This window comes from Cebidichthys violaceus, unplaced genomic scaffold (genome assembly GCF_023349555.1).
Source record: "Cebidichthys violaceus isolate CVI_PGR_0920_01 unplaced genomic scaffold, fCebVio1.0.p SCAF_7, whole genome shotgun sequence".
NCBI lineage: Eukaryota > Metazoa > Chordata > Actinopteri > Perciformes > Stichaeidae > Cebidichthys > Cebidichthys violaceus.
The window spans coordinates 13,899,422-13,921,937 of record NW_027176927.1 but is presented as its reverse complement, the minus strand read 5'-3'; the positions used below and the strand labels follow the sequence as shown (position 1 = coordinate 13,921,937).

At 40.2% G+C, this 22,516-nt stretch overlaps 2 protein-coding genes across 2 annotated transcripts; one reads left to right on the top strand and one right to left on the bottom strand.

Annotated features, from left to right (window-relative positions):
• The first annotated feature begins 109 nt into the window (after nt 1-109).
• si:dkey-79d12.4 (zinc finger protein 497) lies at nt 110-4,171 on the top strand. The gene is made up of 2 exons (XM_068736525.1): nt 110-341; nt 1,336-4,171. The coding sequence occupies exon 2, from the start codon at nt 1,368-1,370 to the stop codon at nt 3,318-3,320; it is 1,953 nt and encodes a 650-aa protein (XP_068592626.1). The 5' UTR covers nt 110-341; nt 1,336-1,367; the 3' UTR covers nt 3,321-4,171.
• Nucleotides 4,172-4,210: 39 nt separating this feature from the next.
• Nucleotides 4,211-22,291, bottom strand: kcnn4 (potassium intermediate/small conductance calcium-activated channel, subfamily N, member 4). The gene is made up of 9 exons (XM_068736530.1): nt 21,766-22,291; nt 16,245-16,340; nt 14,665-15,101; nt 12,276-12,411; nt 9,753-9,863; nt 7,386-7,507; nt 5,836-5,905; nt 4,934-5,100; nt 4,211-4,813 (listed from the first exon to the last, which is right to left on the bottom strand). The coding sequence occupies exons 1-9, from the start codon at nt 22,168-22,170 to the stop codon at nt 4,810-4,812; spliced, it is 1,548 nt and encodes a 515-aa protein (XP_068592631.1). The 5' UTR covers nt 22,171-22,291; the 3' UTR covers nt 4,211-4,809.
• Between the last annotated feature and the right edge of the window lie 225 nt (nt 22,292-22,516).

Below are 22,516 nucleotides of genomic sequence, written 5' to 3'. Positions count from 1 at the left end.
AATGAGTTTTCACCGGTTTGTAGAAATATTCAACATTCTGTTGCATTCTGGGAGGTGTAGCCGTCCCTCTTCCGGTTTTAACCGGATATGGAGGAGTTCGGCGAGTGGGCGCCATCAATATCATGACGGTGTCTCTTCAAACATGAAATTTGAAGGGTTTTCTTTTTTGTAATGTGCTTAATCTTTACATACAAGTGGACGTGGACAGCAGTGGTTCATGTTTTTAAGAAACGCACAGTAACAGTTACCTGACTTGGACCAATCGTTTGGATTCATCACATTATTTCACCTTTTCTCTGTGCTGCAGGCGGCAGTTTCTGGTCCTGTACTTGTGGACAGAGGTAAGTAATGTTGTGTAAAGTGTAATATATATAGGTCCCCTGTTCAAACACAGTCGTCCTCTTCCACTAAAACATATGTAACGTTGCTATACACGTAGAAACGGTTGTAAAGAGGAACTAAATGGGTTGTGCTGGTAATCGAGGCAGCGTTTATTGTGAAGTCATGTAAAAACTCAAGAGATGAAACTAATGATTATTGTCATAATTCATCATTATTGTTGTTTGATTAATTGACGGTTAAGTCTTTAAATACTAAGTACATTGTGAACCTGTCAATTTCTCAGACCCTAAGGTCACCTCTTCAAATTGCTTTTTTGTTTAAAACTCAATGTTATTAAAGTGCTCTATAACTGGCAAAAACATTGACATATGACAACAACAGTAAGAGTCTACAGCCATGCTAACATCTTTATACTTGGACACAGGGAGGGTTTGAGCTAAATGCTAACATGCAGTGCTAATATTCTCACAATTACAGTGCTTCTATGCTGTTGTTAAGCAGGTATACGCAATCTTAGTGTGGTAGTATGCTAACATTAGCTAATTTAATATAAACAAAGTACAGCTGAGGCTGATGGGAATGTAATAATTTTGCAGTTATTTAGTCATAAACCAAGCTAGTGTACTAATTGAAATTTTGAACCGAGGATGGTGTTCGATGAAAATTCAGAGGATAATAAGTTTGGGGGGTTGATCCTCTGGGGACAATGCATTTCTGTTTGATAATTGACTCACGCTAGCAATTATGAAATGATTTGAACTTATTATTTTTTGTAGTATCATTGTTTCAGCTCGACACCAAACATATAATTACTGTAGTTTGGCTAAATCTTAATTTTACTAAGTTAATATGATTAATGATAATAATCGTGATTGTAATAATGACAATGACTAAATAAATAGTTGTCTGCCTTCATCATTGCTCTGTGATGCAAGTATAAAACCTGTAATATGGATTTTAAAGTGAGTCTGTTCATTCTGCTTAAAATTACAGACCACCCAGAGGTTTGCCTTGACCAGCTCCATATGTCTGAAGACTTGAGCAGTGATGAAGAATGGTGTGTATCCACAAAAAGGCAGTTGGATGATGCACACACAGAGGTGAAATGTTGGGAATGTGGCAAAAAATTCAGGAAAATAAAAAGCTTGATGTTGCACTACAAAAGCCACAATATCAAAGCCACCTGCCACATCTGCGAGGTTACTTTCCGACGCCAGACGTCCCTCTCCATGCACTTGGATAATGTACACTTGCCACCACTCTGCAAAACGTGCAATCAGTACTTCAGTAACTCGTGGGAGTTGAACAAGCATGCAGAGACGCAGTGCATCGGCTCGCCATTTCCAATAGCCCCTGCTCTGATTTTTGCGCCCCTATATCAGAGTCAGAACAGTGACAACCTTCCCATTGACGGGACTGCACTGCAAAACACTTTAAAGTCAGTGCATCGCGACTCAGAGTCCGAGTTGAGGCTACAACAAAGAATTGAGATGAAGCCAGAGAGAGCCGAGACATCTGAAAACAGTGTCGAGTATGTAGTGGTTGAAGACAATAACGGTATTGAGATGGAAATTGAATGTGAGAAAGCAGATGACTCATCGAGCACTGAATCTGATGACGAAGATAAGACGCACTCTAAATCTGCAGACTTGTGTCCGGATGATCCAGAATCAGACGGTGGCTCGAGTTCATCCGATTCTTCCAGTGACTCCTCTCATAGTTCGCACTCTAAAACCCCGCCTGGAGCCCTTCCTGCTGTTAATAGTTCAACATGTGCTGCGTGTGGTAGAGGGCCATTTCGCTCAATGAAGCTACATTTGCTGCACTGTAGTGGTATAAAGGTGAAATATCAGTGTTCAGTGTGCAAGAAGCTCTTTCTCACTGAGGCGTCTGTTAAGGAACACTACATGCCTTTGTATTCCTGTGAAATCTGTAGCCAAGTTTTCCCTCATGAGAACTCGTACCATCACCACCAGTGTCCCAAGGGAACCAAATCACCTCTGGTCCTCTTTTGTTCAGAGTCAATGCCGCATGCGTGTAACATATGCAAATCCTTTTTCACCTCTGAGAAAACTTTGTTAAATCACGTCACCAGAGTTCACACGTCAGTGGTCAGCACCAAGGTGTGCATCCTTACCAATCCATCAGCGCTGATTGATTCACCAGCTCTCCTTGGCACAGCAGCCAACAGTGGTCCAAATGTGGTCAACCAGGTCATGAATGGAAAGCTCCATGTTGGCCAAACATATGCAGGGTCTCTGTCCACTGTTGTGAAATGTAGACCTTCCTCTCTCTCAACCTCCTCCCACGCAGACAGCCCGCATGCCGCTATAGGCATGGCGTCCCATGCTGCACCTGTTAGAGCGGGGAAAGACGGTGCCCAAGGTCCACAGAACCAGTCTTTAAGCCGTCTGTCTACACCTTTATGTGTCCTTCCTGGTGCCACTGACACAACTCCAGCCTCGGACCCCGTCACCCCACCGATGCCCACGATCATGGCCTTGTTTGAGAACGACAGCCAGGACGTGGCTTTGGTGAAACGTATGAACACAGGCTGGCGTTCCAAGACCCCTTACCCCTGCCGGCAGTGTGGTGCCATCCTACGGCAGCCCTCCTTCATCATCAGCCACCGCTACCTCCACAGAGGCCACCGCTCACACAAGTGCCAGTGCGGCCGGGCTTTTAAGCACCGGCTGCACCTGCTGCGACATTGTGTTCAGCATGCAGAGACCGTGAGCTACATCTGTGTCAGCTGCGGGGAGACTTTCACGGGTGCCAAACTCTTTGCTGAGCACATGAAGGGCAAGCTTCGGAAAAAATCCTTTTCTGGACGTACATGGAAACGTAAAGTTAAGAGGAAGTGCAGAATGCCTTTTACATGTGACTGTGGACAACTTTTTTTAAGGCCTTCGGCTTATATATGGCACCAACTTAAATACAGGACCAAAACTAAACAATCCAAGAAGCCCTCGGAATGACAATGCAGACACCTCCCTGGTTTCTACTCCACTTTTAGGTACTTTTCTCCAGCTATGTGCACCACATTTTTAAAACAAAGGGTTAAATCAAGAGGAATCTTTCACATTACGATTGTTGCCACAGTATTTTGTTTAATTTTGAACGACAACATTTAAAGCAAAATCACATTCACACATTCAAATACATTCATCCTTAATGGATTTTAATTATAAGCATGTCCTGGATGCTTGTTAAGATGTTTTCACCTCGTGCAAAATGATACATGATACAGATAAACAACGTTTGAACAAGTTACTCATAAATTCATTTGACAACACACATTAACCCACATGGAACTATTTCCAGTGTTGGATTAAATTAAAACATCGAAACTCCAGTTTATCCTCCAGAGAAAGAGTTAATCCAGTTTAGCCATTATTTATTCTTCTCACAAAGTGCATTCTTAAGAGTGAGGTTTGTATTGGAGTTTTCTGAGTCCTTTTTGTTTTTTACATTTGTTTTTACTACAGCTGATTCAAATGTTATGCCCCTGTGAGACATTATAGAGGTCTCAGTATTAAGGTTGAAAATAGCATGTCTTTTTTTGCAGTTATATAATCTCCATGATTTCAATGTCAACGTTCCTCAATATTATGTCTTTTTTATATTCATGTCCACTAGATGGAGCTGTTGGGTTGCTTTTAAAGACAACTAACACCCACGTTGTATTGTTCTCAGAGCAGGTGTAAACTGTAAAATGCTATTTCTGCATCAGCTGATTACAACATCAATCTATGCGTTTCTGTTGTTATCTCCTATAAACCCAAGGATTTACAGTTTAAAATAAAGGTTTCTGCCCAAGATACTTGAATTGAAGTTTAGTTTCTTCTCTTGTTTGAGCATCAAAACACATCGTTGCATTCACAATTCTATGGATGGGTTAGAGGAAGGAATTGTCAGAGGTTGCATTATATTCAATAAGCCTGGTTGCGAACAATTATCAACTTAGTAACCATTAAACTGTCTGCTAACGGAAAAGAGGATGAGAGTTTTCTTTTAATGAGACTGTTTAACACTCTGCAAGAAATATCAAATAAAATTAACATCTAAGAATATGTATCTTATTCCACAGGAATAAGGCAGTGATAGAGTCCATCAATGAAACTTTACAAATAGGGTTAGGGTTCAATCTATACCCTGGAGCCTTTGACAACGTGGATTACAAGGCTCTCCACGCTCCTTGTTTGTTTGAGATTTCTCGAAATGTCCTGTGTGATTCTCACACAAGGAGTGGAAGTCTTATTTTATCCGTATATTGTTCGAGTCATTGTGCAGGTCACTGGTCCAGAAGATGAGATCTGTAGCAGGTATGCCAGTCCTTCAAGTGGTTCCGCATGTTAGGAGTCGAGAGCAGCTCCGGGTAGGATTTACTGTCTCCCTCTCATGGATACTGTAGATGAAAACACTGAAGACAATTATCTGTCTCAGTAACAAATGTATGTAGCCATGTCACCTGCGAAAATAATCCACAACAAAAAAACGTTATTCACGACTCAGCTTGGATACCATATCCTGCACTGTGTCGATAGCAGATCTGTGCAGCGTCGCTAGAAGCCTTAAGCGCTGCTTGTACCTGATCTCTGGGCTGCGGTGACGTAGGACCTGAGACAGTAGCTCAGAGGTTTGTTGGAAGCAGCGACTCAGCTCGTCCAGCTTCTGCTCCATGGAGAGGATACGCTGCTCCAGCTCCCGATAGGAGTTGTTCCAATTGGCACTGAGGTCGCACATGATCATCTGCATCTGTTGACATCATCCACACAACGCAAATGCAAACGTTTTTGTATTTACAAGGTGAAAACACTGGGCTCAAAACTGCAGCAAGTTCAATATCACTTTATTTGGTGCAGACTCATTTTACATCTATCTTGCAGATTTATATGGAAGCGTTGGAGAGTCTCTCTCGAACTGGCTGACTCGAAACCAACCCAGTGTTGCCAACTTAGAAACTGTGTCACTACATTTAGCAGGCCCTTTTGCAACCTACTTTCAAAAAAGAAGCCAACAGCAACAAATCTGGTTTCTTTTTTAGTCCTCTGCGCTCTCATTGGCTGTGGCTCAGCTGCATTCAGTCAGTAAGAGTGTGCAGCATTCACAGACTGTAACTAACTGATTGCAGTGGTTTGACATCTTACCAAAGGGCAACACTTGCAGTCTGGAAAAACTAGGTTTGTTTAGACTATAAATCAATTAGGAAAATGCATTTTAAAGTGCACAAATTACACATTAGTGCCTCTCACTGGGTAACGTCTTTATATCTTGGGTTTTTACCACATGGAAAACTTTTCTGGGCCTGTGAATTCCTGACACAAATGACTCCTGAGACATTTTATGGAGATTTTTATCAAGCATTTTATGTGTCTGAACACCTAGCAATAACGAGCAGGTTGTAAAATACTGCTTAATAGTCTATGTAAGTAGTGAGTGGTTTTAGTCTAGTCTTTCCAGTGAAACATTCCAGTGACAGCTGTCATTTACCTTAGGGAGGTCCACCATCTCACTGACGTAATCTCTCAGCTTTTTTTGTTTGAGGCGCAAATGCCGAAATCTGTGCAAAAAAGAAAAGAAGCTTTGATAGATCTCATTCATGTATTTTAAACATTTGTATTATTCCAAATGTTACACTGAGTCACCGAAAAGGGTTCTGTTCAAAGAAATGTCATGTTCTAGTGCAAGACCTTTTACCAGTTTAAGTTTTTTTAAAAGAACAGTAAGACACTACTGTGTAGTATTCAGGGTGTCAAGATGCATTCTCGAAGATTTTCATTGTAATAATAATTTGTTAAGTCACTATCAATCGTAGAAAGAGGTAACACAAAGGTGATGGAGCCTCTGGCCCACTGATGAAAGTATTGCAATATCTATATATTTGCAGTTTTACAAAATGGGTTTCTGTGGCAACATTCCTGGTAAGAATTGAGGTGTTACAGTTTTTCTCCATTGTATACAAACCAAAAATGTCACTATACAAACAAGTTTCAATTCTGAGAAATTGCATGTTAGTATCTAATTTCAAATGCAGCACAACGCTCCAAAACTCAAAGCACAATTTCTTTGTTTTCCCTCAAATAAAAATTCCAAAACAACCAAGACTGAAATCTCAAGCATTGCCTCTTTAAATGCTCCAATGAATTCTGAAACGCACATCTGCAAATGGAGCGTCCTATTTTTGTCATTCTGGCACAATACAGAAACTCTGATTTGTGGAGGAATATGCTGAGTATTCCACTACTCAACATGCAGAAGCACGCTGTGTTTGTTAGATAGCTATAAAACATTGCTGGAAGGTTTTTGACATATAAAGGTAGAAAAGGGCTAAATGTAGTATCTGGTGTATCTGGGATGGATGAAACCACCAAAAAATGAAATATGGAAGCCAATATTTCAGCCGGTCTCTGGAGACATTAGAGCGATGGTCTCATGATCTTCTTAATCCTATCGGGTGGAGGTGCCTCCTGCTCGAACTTTCCACGGTGTATTTATTTATAGTGGCTCTCCCTGGTTTAAAGCAGGAAGTGCAACCCCTCCACCCAGTCTAACACACACTCACACACATTATCCTTTTGTCAGGATAATGAAGCATACAGTCACACGTCTGGACTTCCTGTCTTGTGCAATCCACTTGTTCTTAGAAGCTTGGGCTCAATAACAAAGAGACACAACTCAAATGGAAAAATACGTGCAAAAAGAAGATGGCTCCAGTGGGCTTTAATTAGTTGTTTGCCAGTATGTCTAAGATCTTTGCCTTGAATTCGGTGGAACAAAAGGGTGGACCCTTGTTCACACATTCCTCGCCCACAGAAAATAGGCCAACAAATCTAATTGGTAATCTGAATTAGCCATTAAAAATGGTGACTCTGTGGTTAAGCATGTTGGCACTAAGTTAATGACCTGTAAATTACACATGGAAGGCACGCAACCCACAACCAACGTACATCCCTCGCCCAGACACACACACACACACACACACACACACACACACACTGACATCCTGCCTGATGCCACCATTTTGTGACACAGTAACTCACACTCTTATGGCTTCCAGAAGGCATCTCTGGTGTCTTCGGTGCTCACCGCGGTTGCCCTTTGTCAGGTTTGTGCGGTGCAGAAGCCAGCATTCCCTAAGCACATTAGCAGCAGCGTGCCGGATCTGGTGAAGAGACAGACACATTAAAATCAACCGATCAAACCGCGGAGGTTGCAGGAGCAGTTACGACCATGATAAGACCATCAAGATAAAGTCAATCAAACATGTAAGCTTGATGGGTAACACAGCGCTTATCATGTTTCTTAGACAGAAAATGTTAATCATTTTTGCATCGGAAGTAAAAGTGTGACTCATCTAAGGCAGCTGATTAAATCCAGATCTATTTATCTATGTGATGCTTATTTCAGATAAAAGTAGAAGTCTTACATAGATGCTCATATACAAGAATTTGAACAGGCCACACAGACTATAAGTGAGGGATACAAGTTCTCTGGTATCACCTTTGCACCTTTCTCTTTGATTCTATTCATGTCTCTTTGGCTTCCTGCACAAATCACTGTAAGTGCCCTGTGATGATGTCACTCTGGCCCTGTTGTGAGGGTTATTAATAGAGGCTGTCAGTGTCTGCATCCAGATGTCTTCCCTTGTTCCCATCGGTGTAAATCTGGACTGCACCAGATAGCTCAGAAGGATGCACAAAAACACACACAGACACACACACACACACACACACGGACTAGAGCAATCACAAGCAAGGCATAAAGATGCAGCAAGTGACAGGATGCAGCCACCGGGAGAAAGGAAATGGTTGTATCCTCCAAAGCAGTGCACCTACCGCAGTCAGACACTGCTTTACACTGCTAGCGAGAGGCTGTAACACAAACTGACACTAATATACTAGGATCTCTATCCATCATTACATGTTTATGTATAGTCCTGAGACACTTTTCTGGCTTCATGTTTCCTTACAAGTGTTTTTTTATCAGACACCTCTTTCTTCCCATCACTAAGCAAACACTTGAATCCTGTCCAAGCCTACAAACAAAGTCCTCTGGAAGCCACTTCCACACACACTCACACACACGTACGTAAGCTCAACCAGTTTCCTGCCCATCGCTGAACCGTCCTGAACTGACACAAGTTTCTTTCCTGACAGAGATCAGATGATTTCCTCTGTTTGACACCTTGAAAATGCTATAAAGAGGTTGGCTTCTCCCTCCTCCTTTCCCACACTATTCTGTCCTCTGGTGTCTGTTATTGAAGGAAAAACTATTATTTTAATAAGACTCAAAAACCAAAACACACATGCCACACAAAAAGGTAGTGACGCATCCATCCTGACTGCTCCATCCGCTTTGTCGTTCTTATTTGTCTTGCTATGGGGCAGTAACATTGGTTGGAAGGGAGGGTAGTTAACTGTTTACTAAATGATTGTATAGGAAAGTTTATTCAATTATTTGATAAATATTATCACAAAAATAACAGCCACTGTTTTCAGGTTGTACAGCTCCTGTAGGGAACCTTCAACGATAAAAAAATACACTTTTGGACATTTTGATTTAGATCTGTTTGTCGTTGTCAAAGTTGGTACGATGTTCCTAGTGATGTCATTAGGGTTTATATTGTCACATTTTGCTACACCTACGTTGATTTTCCAGGTTAAGAGTCATCTGTCCTGTATTAAGCTGTTATAGTTATGTGTTAATATTTGTATGTAAAGACTCTATTTCATATATTGTTGAATTCTACTTTACGGTATGGTGGTTTTACATGTTTTTGGCTCTTTTATTACAGATAACATATTTTACATAACTGTCCAAACCATACCAAAGTGTTTAACTTTTTTTTGATTGAGTTATGTTATTGTCGTCTGGCACTGCAGAACAGACTTTTCTAATCATTCTGCACTTCCTCAGCTGCATTACCACACATTGTTCCAGTGACTTTGACAACAATAAACACAGACGTGCTGTTCATTGAGATAGATTACCTAACTAAAACAAGTTCCAAGTTTCTGCAAGCTGGTTTTCATATAAAAAAATAATGAGAAGGTACATTCCAAAATCTACAACATTTCAGCTGGTTTTGAAACAGAGTTTGCAGTAACATAAAGTATGCATGATTTGTAGTAAATGGGCTGAAACATGCAATAAAATACTGGTATCGTCTTTGAAGTAATACTTGTCAGATGAAGCCTGTCAGTGGATAAGAGACAGCAAAATTCCTTGTGAAAATGGCCATGTGTGTACATCCAAAAGTTACACTTCTGATCAAGAAACTGCTGCAGAGAATGAATCAGAAATCGGTGAGTTGCCATGTTATTCTTATAGATGTATTGCAGTGTTTTCATAATATAAACTTCAACATTATAATCCTTTTGCTAAGTAACTTCACTTTTTGCTCTTACCCTTTTAGAGATCTGGATGTCCAGCATGAAGAAGTGCACATGTTTCTCTCCTTTGTTCAACGCCAGCATCTTGGTAACGACTGCCACCAGCATGGCAGTGCAGGCTACACCCTAGAACCCAACACACACACACACACACACACACACACACACGGACATCGGCATGGTTTGTCAATGATCATGTAAGCATTTGAGATTGATCCTGTATACTGTAGTGACATCAACAAGGTAGAACTCAAGAAAAACGTTCACAGTCTTGTGTGTTTTGCTCCACCATTCTTCTCCTGGGAAAGCACTTCTTCAGAAATCCAAATGTTGATCTTCATACCTCATATGGTTTTGTCCGATAAATCAAAGTTATATTTACACAGAGAGTTCAATGGTTAAACACAGGCCTGTGTGGCACTGCTATAGTGCTGGTTTCCTCTGAGAATAGCTGTGTGCTATTGCTGGACAGAGAACTACAGAATGATGGTTATATTCAAAAAGGCCGCCGACCAAATCACATCATAGTCACACAAACAGACACTTGAAAGGAAACACAGACAAATCACCACGCTGATTTCATGTCCACCACTGATAATCATAAAACATCTTTACCTGTTTTCCTCTTTTCAGCTTGCATTAGAGAGAGAGAGAGAGAGAGAGAGAGAGAGAGAGAGAGAGAGAGAGAGAGAGCAAGATCAAGCATGAGCATAAGAAAAGACAGTTTTAGAAGATATATATTTATCTTTCCCTCCAATATCCACAAAATATCTGTAATTACACCATCTGTGAAACCTAGGAGGTATAAACTCTTTCCTTGGATCCATCAACACACAGTGATGGGATGCAAACAGCGTTGTCAACCCCTGAAACACAGCTGCAAATTGAGTTATTGCTGAAGTCAAGCAGAAGTGCTGACCATAGAGGCATTCAGCCATATTACAGGTGTGAGATCCCAGTGACTGGCTCCTATAACTGCCCTGATGAGAGTAGGACATTTATTTTTTTCCAAATCACAGGCACAGGTTGGCACACCCTCCTGTTGTTAGTGGTTCCAAAGTCAATAAACCACCTAAAAATGGATATGGTGGAAAGTTTCCCCTTATAAGGATGGAAGCTTATAAAAACAAGGGAGATGGAGAATGTGAGAGAGGTAAAAGATTGTTTTCCACTCTGTCACAGAAGTGTCTGAAGCGGACTCGTGCCCACATCCAGAACCGCGGCCTGCTTATACCACAATTTAACGCAGCAGAGGTGAGGCAGCGACCCATAATCTATTCCCTATTCAAACACAGCCACTCCTCACTCTCAGTGACTAATTGTTTATTTTACTTTACAGTCAACCCTCCTGTTCTATCTCGGACCCTCCCTTCCACCTTTTCTTTTTATTCTTCTCCTTGCCAATCCTTTGCATGCTTATTAAAACACATTATATTGCTGTAATTTAAAACAAAATGCACTTTCATGTTGTTTTTTTTGCTTTTATTTGCTCCTACTATTTGGAACTCATGTGATGCGTTCTATTCTTTCTCTCTGGGATATTTTAATTTGTTTCTTTTATTTTCAAGGTATGACAAAAGAGAGGAGTCACTGGGTGCACCAAAACAATGACATCATGCTTCATGCAGATGTTTTATGTGGACTGCATGCTGACAGCTTCCCCCCTCAGTCTTTTTGTGTGAGTGCCTGGTACCAACAAGGTCATGCAGAAGCACCAGCCATTCATTTACAGCTGTGAGCTAAATCACACACACAAGGGAATGGAGGCGTGCAGGTCTGTCAGCACCGCTAGGGTGTGCAGCTGGGCATTCAATTCATAAGTATTCAAGATAACTATATAGGCTGGGATAGAACACAAAAGGCGCAGGAGAGAAGTGAACTAGCTGAACTGACTGAATATGAACTGGGGAAACTGAATAGGAAAATGATGGAAGAGCTGCTGCAATGGAACAGAGCAGAAATGGAAGGGAATGAAACAAACCAGAGAGGATGATATGGAACAGAATAGAGCAGAACAATATGGAACGGAACAGAAGGCAATAAAACAGAACAAAACAGAACATGTTATATTGGGGAGGAATGGAACAGAACAGAATGGAACAAAATTAAATTAAATGGAGAAAATCAGAACAAATAGAACTTAATAGAGAGACTCAAATGAAACCAAATAGAACAGAAGGGAACAGAGCAGAAACTGAATAAAAGTAAAAGTAAGGGAGCAACAGACCTCTGTAGAAACAACACAACGGAACAAAATTAAGTGAAAATGAGAAGGACAGCAAGAGAACATCTTGTTTTGTGCCTTACCAAGCTGATAATCCATGCAAAGAAGAAGGGGGGGAAGTGAAACAAAGATAAGACATTGTGTTTATTGAACTGAGCATTAAATGTCTTTTGTGTAGAAACCACTACTGCTGTTCTGGCCAAGTCTTTTTTCTGATAAGAGGTCAACAAAGCCAAAGCAAGCGCTTGAAACGACTCAACAGGTGTCGATACCCCTCAATATGCACAATTTGTTCTAGCGCTTGCAATATTTACCATGACTCCAGTGAAGAGACACACCGCTTTGCCGCAGCTTGTGTTGGGCGCCACATCACCGTAGCCCACAGTGAGGAAGGTGATGGCTATGAGCCACATAGCCGTGTCCATGTCGCCTGTCGTTGCTTCGGTCTGCCTGCATGACGGAGGAGAAAGCAGGAACCTGTTGTGTATTCTTATGGACTGTAGTTAAAGGCAAGGTCCCAGCCACATTTTAAACCTATAAATCTAGCCATAGTTAACTTTTACGTAAGCTCAACCATGGTTAATCTAAACATTCACAATAACTTTCTACATAACCATGTTTTACTTAAACATAACCATCTTTAATCTGATGCCAGTAACATTTTTCCTAATAATTTCCTTGGAAGTTTCCCTAAAAATGTAATTCAGTATGTTTTATAGAGAAAATAGAGACACAATTGTGAGACAGTTATTTAAGTTTAGTTAGTAGTGTTGACTTTATAAACAATTGTTGATTTACAGATGTATTACTGTGAAAGGACTGCTCTATTTAAACCAAATTATTTAAATACTTCTATTAATCTTATATGGAAACCTTATTCTCCATATATAGGAATGGGTGACACAAATAAGATATTCTATCACGGTATACAGTTTAAAATCGTAAATTGCATTAACAATAGTGTATATGTCTTGGTATCTTTTAAGAAATAGTTTATGGACAAAATAACCAGATGAAAATAGTAAGTTAAATTCCTGAAAAATCGAAATACCTCATTATTGATGCAAATATCCTATAAAAATCTAGTTTTGGCATGAAACAGTGCTGCTCGTTGCAGGACAACATTTCCCACAATGGCCTAATATTACTAAAAATATCAAAGTGATAACTACAACAAAAAGTATGACAAAAATCCTGAAGGCAGATAAATGTATACAATTTCATTGTCTATATTGTGATATCCTGTCAATATGTTGAATGCTTGCCCATTGCTGTCCTACTGTGCACTTGCTTAAAGACTCATTAGGTAACACTAGTAATAAATTAGAATAAAGTAATTGGAAGTGTACAAATTGATTCATTCCTGTTCCCAATGATCCATTTCTTCACAATTTGTATAAATTACATCGTCTTTTCCAGAAACCTTATGATTACAGTTGCATATAACTTCCTGTCTTAGATACAGCAATAAATTAAACATTTCCTGAACATGATGTGTCTTCTGAGTTTGATAAAGGTGTGGTCTGTTAATCAAACTGTGTTATCAGTGTGGATGCTTTACAGGAAGTCAAGAAGTGACTACCAGTGTAAACATGTAAATCATTACAAAGCACAAGTCCAACGTAGACTTTGCAGAAACCACACAAAGAAGTCATACAGAGTGTGAATGTTCATCTGTTCATCAATATGACTGGCGAAACAGTTCAGTGATAAAAGGTTTGGTGGTCTTATCAGCTATCGATCATAAGCTCTTTTATTGCTTTTGACAAATCAAAACATACAAGACTGAGATATGTGAGGACGAAACCTCCCATTAAGGTTCAAATGAACAAATGACCTCACACTGTTCAAACAGTCAAACAGGGTAAACTTGACGTTTAGTTGGCTCGCGCGAAGAAGCAATTTGTTTTGAGTAACGACATAGAATTTGATGACTATCAAATCAGTTTTTGGAGTCAAATTGACCATCAAGTTTTGAGCAGCAATGTTAACCTGCCAAACATGTAGCTATTTTAATGTACAAAGATTAGAGATGTGGTGAAACTACATAGAGCTGTAGTGTGTGTGTGTGTGTGTGTGTGTGTGTGTGTGTGTGTGTGTGTGTGTGTGTGTGTGTGTGTGTATGATAGAAAGAACAAAAAGTTTTGCTTTCATACTAGAAAGCATTAGTGAAATACATCATAACACAGTATTCACTGGCGCAGGTACGGTTTACTTTGTAAATCATTGTTTCCTGTATAATATGAGAAAAAACATTCAGAAACATTTTTGTCAATTCTTTCAGAAACCAAGATTTGAAAAGCTACATTTAGCTCAAAAGCCTCCAATAACTTAAATCTATTGTCCAAAGTCTTCCATTAAAATAGAAATAAAAACTTGTTTTGCAGTTAGGTGGTCACAAATCTGACTCTCTTGAGTGTCGTTTTTCTTTTCTTTTTTACTTAACTGCTGCAAGTCATATCAATTTGTGAATTAAAGCATATTTCAGGATACATTATTCATCGAAGGCTTTCCCATATTTCCCATATTTTTGATGTATCGCATAATATAACCTTCAGGGTTGGTGCAACTGCTTTTGTGTCTCCTTTTTGCAAACCTAAGTAATCACTATATTGTTTAGTATGCACAGCGAACATACGTCACGCCAGTTTCTTGCTGGTAGTCTGACTTGTAACTTGACACATACACATCTCTCTTCCCTACCTCTCACACAAAGTAAGCATCCAGGACGCAGTAAGCCAGAAGAAGAGGATGAAGACCAGCAGTGTGCGCGCCGGGTATTTGTTCATCAGTATCTTGAGTACAAAGCGGAAGGTGAAGTTTATGTTGTTGAGCGAGCCGATGCTCCTGTAGGAGGCGCTCAGCAGCACTTTGCTGTGCAGCAGGATGGCTCTGTGCACCAAGTACAAGCGAAGGAACATCAGCACAGATAACAGCAGCTCGATGTCCATCAGGGCCTTGCCGTGGTGTTTGGAAATACAGAGCGGAGCTGAGGAAGAGGAGTTGGCATGCAGGCCCACCTCCCAGTATGTGCCAACAGGATGGATGACACAGACCAGCAGCTCCAGAGTGATCACAAGAACCCTGTGGCTGCTCATGGCAATACGCCAGTCCACCTGTTTGTGGTCAATGACAAACAGCTGAAAGATGTAGGAGGACAGTATAGAGACAGAGAGTGAGGGAAGAAAATGATAAGTGCTGATGGACACCAGTGCAAATACAATCACATCTTTATGTTAGTGTGTGGAAATCATCTAATTTTCTCCTTAAAACTTGAGTACAAAACACTTGATATTCTGTCACTGGCTCCAGTTTCACCTCTTATTTTCCTACAACACTAGTTGATGACATTATGTGTTTTGCATCTCAAGCTTAAAACAAAGATAAGATAAACAAAATGCAAATATGCAGTTCTCTACAGTACATCATGTTTGTAAAGGTCTGTGATAAGGGAAATGTCTTTTAAGCCTCCAAAGATAGGTAACCACTCAAGATATATCTTTATCGGGCCTCATTTTATTCAAGAGAGTAGACTGAAGGTCCACTTTCTCCTTTCATTGCTCCACTGGTTTGAAGCATCCTGAAGTTTTTGGCTTGACTTAGTATGTTCCCTCTGATGCCCAAGATATTGAAGCTACATTCAGATCCCTGTCTGTGTGTTACTCTCCACCCTTAGCCTGTCCTTCCTTATCTCCTCTGCGCACTTGCACGGAGCCCGCTTGTATCAGACACAAATGACTTGCAACCACACTGAAGACACTGTATGTAAGAGTATGAACCCAGCAGCCTGAACCAAAACCGTTCTGCACTCGTTTGTACTGCACTTTATTGGATATGCATGCTGTGAGTGTGCACAAGGGAAAATGAAAGGTTATTTACTGTTTAATTTCAACCGAATCCCTTCATGTATACTGAATTCAAACACAACGGCAGCGAGCCATGTGGATTGGAAAAATAGCGCAGCTACAAAATTGTTCATGCCTGAGGTTTTCATCCAGGAGTTTTTTTTATGCACATAACACAGATAATCAGTGTTGAGGCTACCATCAGTGGACCGAGAACTCCTTCTAAAATGCACAGGTATCTTGAACAAAGTGTCGTTCTAGCCAGTAATTAGGAATAAATATTTGCTGGTATAAAGAGTGGTGCACAAAATATGGCAAGCCCTTAAGAAACAACAATGCACCTTCGCATGCAAACAGTCAGGCTTTCACTCGGGCACACGCAACATCACAATGAGGGTGTCCAAACTGTTGGAAACAAAGGGGGAAAGGGAAACTCACCCTGATGTCCTTACGATGGAAAAGTATGATGAGAATCAGGAGACACCCAGTGGACAGGCTGATGGAACAGTTGATGAATAAGGCCATGTTTGAGCCCTGGGACGGAAAGGGAGATAAGGCAAGAAGATTTGATTTCTTTCCATTTATGTTCTCCATTATCAAGGTTTTATTAAAAATCTCGGTGTCTAATGCTCACTGTCGTGATGACAGGGGTGGAAAGAGCAACAGAGTATCCAAATCAAGAAGAGACACTTATCATATCTTACAAGGAGAGGTTTGATTTAACATTTAAAGAAAATTACTGAAATATAAGTTTAAAAAAGACAGAGAATGTATGACATATTGCCTCTGCAATTCAATGTGCCCTTTGACCAGTAAAAAAGCTTGTTCCTGGGGGAGTATCCTTTAAAGGTACATTATGTACTTACATATTACATAGTTAATTAGTGAGCCAGAAATTTGGTCCATTAAAGTACAAAAAAACAACTAAGGATGTAAGACATATTCCAGTAAGACATGTACAAAATTAAAGGGAAAATATCTGTCATAACATTATACACACTAGGCCATGATGAGAAGATCATTGTTTTGCTCTTTTTTTCTCACAATTTGAACGGCTATGACCCAAGACAGTGTGGGCAGACCAACCAATAGGTGTTGCTAGACTGTAAGTTGGATTTGATCCCTCACCAGCTTCTCACCCAAGAACAACTGAGCTGCCAACTGCACCAAGCATTAAGCACATGTCACTTCAGTATAGTGGACAAGTGATTTTTCATCAACTGATTTTAATGTGTACCTTTATTTCAGACTGACTTGGTACAAATATCTGTGGCATATCAAAACTACATTGTCGTGCTGAATTGATTAGTTACAGAAAATCAATCACCAACTGCTGCTTTTCACTGTGAATTAAACCCTCCCAGGTTTTGGTCTGTTGGCCGTGCTTTTTGTGATATTTCATATGTCTTCAATGATTTTTAAAAATAATTGACCAATCCATAATGATCAATAATTACGAAAATAATAATTAGAGACGACCCTTAGGGAGGATCAAACATCAAATATTCACTACATGCATGTGGTATGAAAAATGTACTTTTCAATACGTCATTTTAAGTTGAGTGTGCTTTTCACAATGATTCTCCAATCAGTAATGCTGTTAAAGGTGTGCTAGCCATCTCTTCTTTGTAATAAAGGTTTTGTCAGAGATTTCCTTTCCATAAAACAACATTTAGAATATACTGCTGATTGTGTTATAACAGCATAACTGATGGCTACTCTGTCTGATCCTTGCCTTTCCAATTGGAGTATCATTAGAAATTCACAAACGTTCGAAAAATGAAAGGTAAAATTACTGATCCTGTAATGTACTGCAAAAGAGGTATAAAAAGCCACTCAATTACAGAAACTAGAGTGCTTGTAATTAAATACTTTTCATTCCAGGGAACTAACAGACACAGATGAATTAAGAAGGACAAGCATATGGCTTCTGCTATACCACCTTTGTCTTAGCAGGTAAAAGAGCACCTTTACCCTTCATTCATGCATCTCTGTGCAACTGATACATCAATGGAAGTTTTTAACAAAAAGTGCAGTTTAATGTGGTTTACGGATAAAAAGATAATTACAAACTTTCAAACTTGAGGAAAGTTGAGCGTGTAGTTGGTATGGTGTGATGTCCGTTGGCAAGGTAAGCCGTTTTCCACAGTTTCTCTTGTAGCATCCACATCACGTCTGTATTTCGTCCAGGGCTAATTAGAAGACCCCACAAAAGCTCAACATTTCACCACATTCCATAACAAAGAGTTCAACAACATGTTTCTTGCTGAGTTTGTAAAATTGTTTTTGTAACGTTTTCATGCTGGAAGCAGTCATTTCAGGGCGATGAACCTAATCTGAGTTAATCTTAACAAAGATTGTTTCTCATAGTCTTGGACAAACACCGAGCCACCATGATAAAACACTGAATTCAGTGCAAAATAAGGTGGTCTAGTTTGTATATACTGTAACAAATAAATACTTGCCAAAGAAATACTACATACATCTGACTTACGTTTTCTAATTTGGTTTGTTAGTTGTTGCGGTTTTGTTAGGAATCGTGTAGATTCTTGTGCTGTAGGTCACTCATGGAACTACACACATCCTGAAACTTGAGGATACAAATAATATCCTACAAGAATATTAAACTGGCATAGTGGGACAGTCATGGGAAAGGAGACATCACAGCGGGTAAAACATTCGGAAGTTTAGTTAATACCAACCAAAAGCTGGACACGGTGATCTCACTGTGTGAAGCTACCTGGTGACTGATCACTGCAGGGTGACATCATATGGACATTTTTGTTATTATTACAGTAAGAGTGACCCAGTCAAACACTGCATCAGAAGATGTCAGCGAAATGTCGGTGTAGCATGTAGGATCCTGGTATCCTGCATGCTGGCTCAATGCCACTCTCATTGGAGCACTTCAATAGCACAGAGTCATCGTTAATGTTATGAGTAACACCTGTGCTTTTACTACTGTGACAAGTCAAAATGTCTGCTGTGATAAAGGCCTATTAGTCTTTGAGGATGATCAGCGTAACAACACAGAGAACATACACGTGTGGGCTAGATCTGGTTCACAGCTCAGTTCAACAGGCAACAGCTTTTGGGCGAGTTTTGGCTGGTTATATAAGTACCATAGCTGGTCTATATGTAGAAAGACGTTTTTTGGTGCGTTTCACCTTGTTGCTTACGGGTCAGTGTCAGTTTTCTGGTGAGTAGCGACGTGTCGCATACGGGGAAGCATACTGGTCCATGGGTGAGTTTTGTCTTTTTTGCATGTGGGTCATATATGTAAGCCAGGTTTCAGTGTGTGGTTGACTCCACATGGATCACATTGCATCATCCTTTCAGAGAAAAAAAGTCAACTTATGTCATTTTACACTAGAAATACCTTCATGTTATTGCTGAGGACTGCATGGCTGTATGTTGCCCTGCAGTTATAGCTTTTACTTTATTGTGATCCAAAGTTTAATTTGCATCATAATATTTTTGAGGTTATTGTTTTAAACATAAAAAAGATTTCTGTCAAATAAAAAAAAAAATTGTGAAAATATTTTGTGGGGTTTGTTTGCTGCATTATTTGTAGGTAATTGTATGGCTTTAGTCCAATTTTTAACAATTGATTGTCTGGTAAAAGGAATGAGTTGTAGCTAAAACGCAAGGAAAACGTTGTCCATTATACATCGGCACTATAAATTCGCCCTTGGCTCTGGTCCGATGTTGCTTTCCAACAGCAAAACAATCAACTTTTAAAATCATAACAGGAGAAAGCAGGCGTGAAGTAGCTGAACGGAGAATGAAATAGCTGAAAGAGGGAAGTGAGTCCGAAAATGATGCAAACAACTGATACAAAACAAAAACCTGTTGAGCTGCCAGTCAACCCGAACAGGTAAAACTTTTCAAACATTGTGATATTTAAAAATAATTTTCCAGCTAAGAGAGCATATCTAAGTGTATTACAACGATGATATCATGAATGTTTGTTGTGATTGCGTAAGCTGTAATATTGTATCAGTGCTAAGAGAGCTGATAAAACAATGTGTTGTATGTGAGAAAATCATTGCATGAAAATAATTCTTAGCAATTTAAGATGTCAGATATTCCTGATTAAATCTGAAATGATTGAGATCAAACTTGGTTTTGCCAAAACATGCTTAACTTTTTGGACCACAAAACTGTTGTTATATAATTACACATGGCTGAGAACCAAAGTTAATAGCCCACCAAAGTTATCCAAGCTTTAAATACTGGATATCATGCACCATTTTTCAGCCTCAATATGTGGATATTGAATGGGTTGTAAAGTCATTCCAGGAAAGTCATCAAAGAGTTGCAGAAAAAAGCATACAGGGTTGCAACCCTGTGCACACTCCTGGTTCTAGCACAGCCCAACTCAAGACATAGAGACTTTTAGACTGGCCATGCAAACACTCTAATTACACACTAAATGATGTGGAAAGATAGCCTGAAGTACTGTGAGCAATCTTGCTGTAGGGGAAGAGGTGAAATGTGGAAAAACATTCCATAAATAGCCCTGTTTTTCATGCATAATCATGAAAAGGTAAGCTTAAAATATAACTTCTAAGGTCTAAGTAGGCAGATCCAAAATACCCTGAAGTATACATTGTGTGTGTGCTACCGGCCACTCAGTATTGTGTAGATTAGACAAACCCTATGTGACCAAAAGTCATGTCAGCCCACAGCGGAGGAAGATGTCACAGCTCACACTGCATGACTTGTACATCACATGAAGTTTAAAGACAAATGCTGAAAATGGTTATATAAGCTATGGCTAAATCAGCAATGCAGCCTCTCCAAAATAATATGCTTTAACTGCGGCGAAGACCACTTTTCCAGTGCATCAGCTTTTCCATGGCACAGAAGCTGATGCCTGTTGTTAGGAGTCGACAGACAACACCTGTTCTTGGTTCGCATTAGAATTGTAATGTCATATTTGTGCCAACACCGTTAATTTTTACGACCATGCTTCTGCTCTCCATGATTCCATAGGTTTCTCAAAAGATTGTAGCTGATGTGAGTTAGAAATGTGGGGGCTCTCTGACACTGTAATCAATCACTGACTTCACAGAATGGAGGTGGTCTTTTTTGCTGCTCCGCATGAGAACTTTTTTCCACATGTGGAACTGGCGTGCGCTGTAGGAAGTTAGGGAGAGTTAATAATTTGTTGATTGTGTGGCCTGGCATTGTTATCCACTGAGATCTGCGTGTTAATGGCATGAGGCTGTGCTACCAAATAGAGTGTCTGGAAATGGGTTAACTAATCAGTAGGTCAGGGGGTTCAAAGCCCAGGTGCAGGTTGTGCTGCATGAGGCTTGGGCTGTGAGCTAATCAAGACTGTTGTTATGACAACAAATAGAGCCAGTTGTGTAGTGGTGTTTTTCTGCACAGGTTATGATCAATTTAGTTACTGAAATATGTCATGAATAAAAGATAACATGGTTTGTATCAATTTGTTTGTATCAGTTTTATAATACTCTAAGTGAAAAAACTAGTTTGGGCAGTTCTAACAGCAGCAGGCAGGTTGTTAATTAACAACTTAAGTTCCACTGCATGATGCTGACAAAAGCAAGACATTAATACATTTGTTCATTATGTTATCATTTTATGATGCGTTCAATAGCCAACACTGAGGTGTCTCGACCAGCTGCCAAGACAAAGTAAATTTAGGTGATGTTATTTATTGTTCTAACTTTGAAGATGCAGGTGGATGCTTTAAGTTAAACTCTTCTCTGTGTGTAAAAGTGCGATATAGCTGAAGTTTAGATTTGATTTGTGAGAGTGTTGCAGTGGAAACCGAGATGGTTAACATGCTTTAGTGATGTAGTTTTAAGATCGAGTGCCAACAAAACCAAAGTGTCACATTTCAAACATTTCTAATCTAATTATTTGATTTGAATATGCAGTCAATTCTTACATGTTTAAAAGACATTAGTGTATTTCTTAAACCTACCGGTTTGTAAACGTGGGGACATATCTCGAAGTGGATTATCATGAGCAGTATCCCGAGCAGAGCAGTCCCCAAAGATAACGCGCAAAGGCGCTTTCTGTCCTCTAATAAAAACTTTCTGTCTCGCAGTCTGTGGAGTTCGTCTCCCTCCATGTGAGCTGTCCGCTTCCCGGGGAGTGACAGCGGCACGGACACTTCTGCCGAGTCCCCGCCGTTTCGGTTGATCAAGCCATCGCAATTCACACATTTCACTTTGGAGTCGCCGTGCAGGCTACGGTTTGTCATCTCCATCTCCAGAGCGCACACGAGACGGCCGCCTGTCCCTTTCTCCCCGTCGCCGCAATCCGTTGCTCCGTCCTGTGCCTGTCCGGTCTCCCCTTTGCTTTCTTCCCGAGTTGGGGAGGGCATATTCCGATGGGCGCACTGTGTACCGGGCCCTTCTCTCGTTCGTCGCTCATCGAAGTAGCGTGTTTAACCAAAACACTTAGCTTCTAACACACCCTCACCTCAACACCAACCGGAGCGGCGTGGTTACGCGCACTGATGCACACTGGAGTGAGCGATGAAGGATACTCTTGTTAGCATGCGTTATCATTTTAAGAGTGTACGTCAGTCTGACTCAAACGAATTATTTGGGTGTGTGTGTGCGTGCGTGCGTGCGTGCGTGCGTGTGTATGCTCTCAGAAAAGTAGCCTAAAAAAACTCCTTTTAGAGAAGTCACAAGAAAGAAATCTGTTCTGCAGCCCATTTTAGG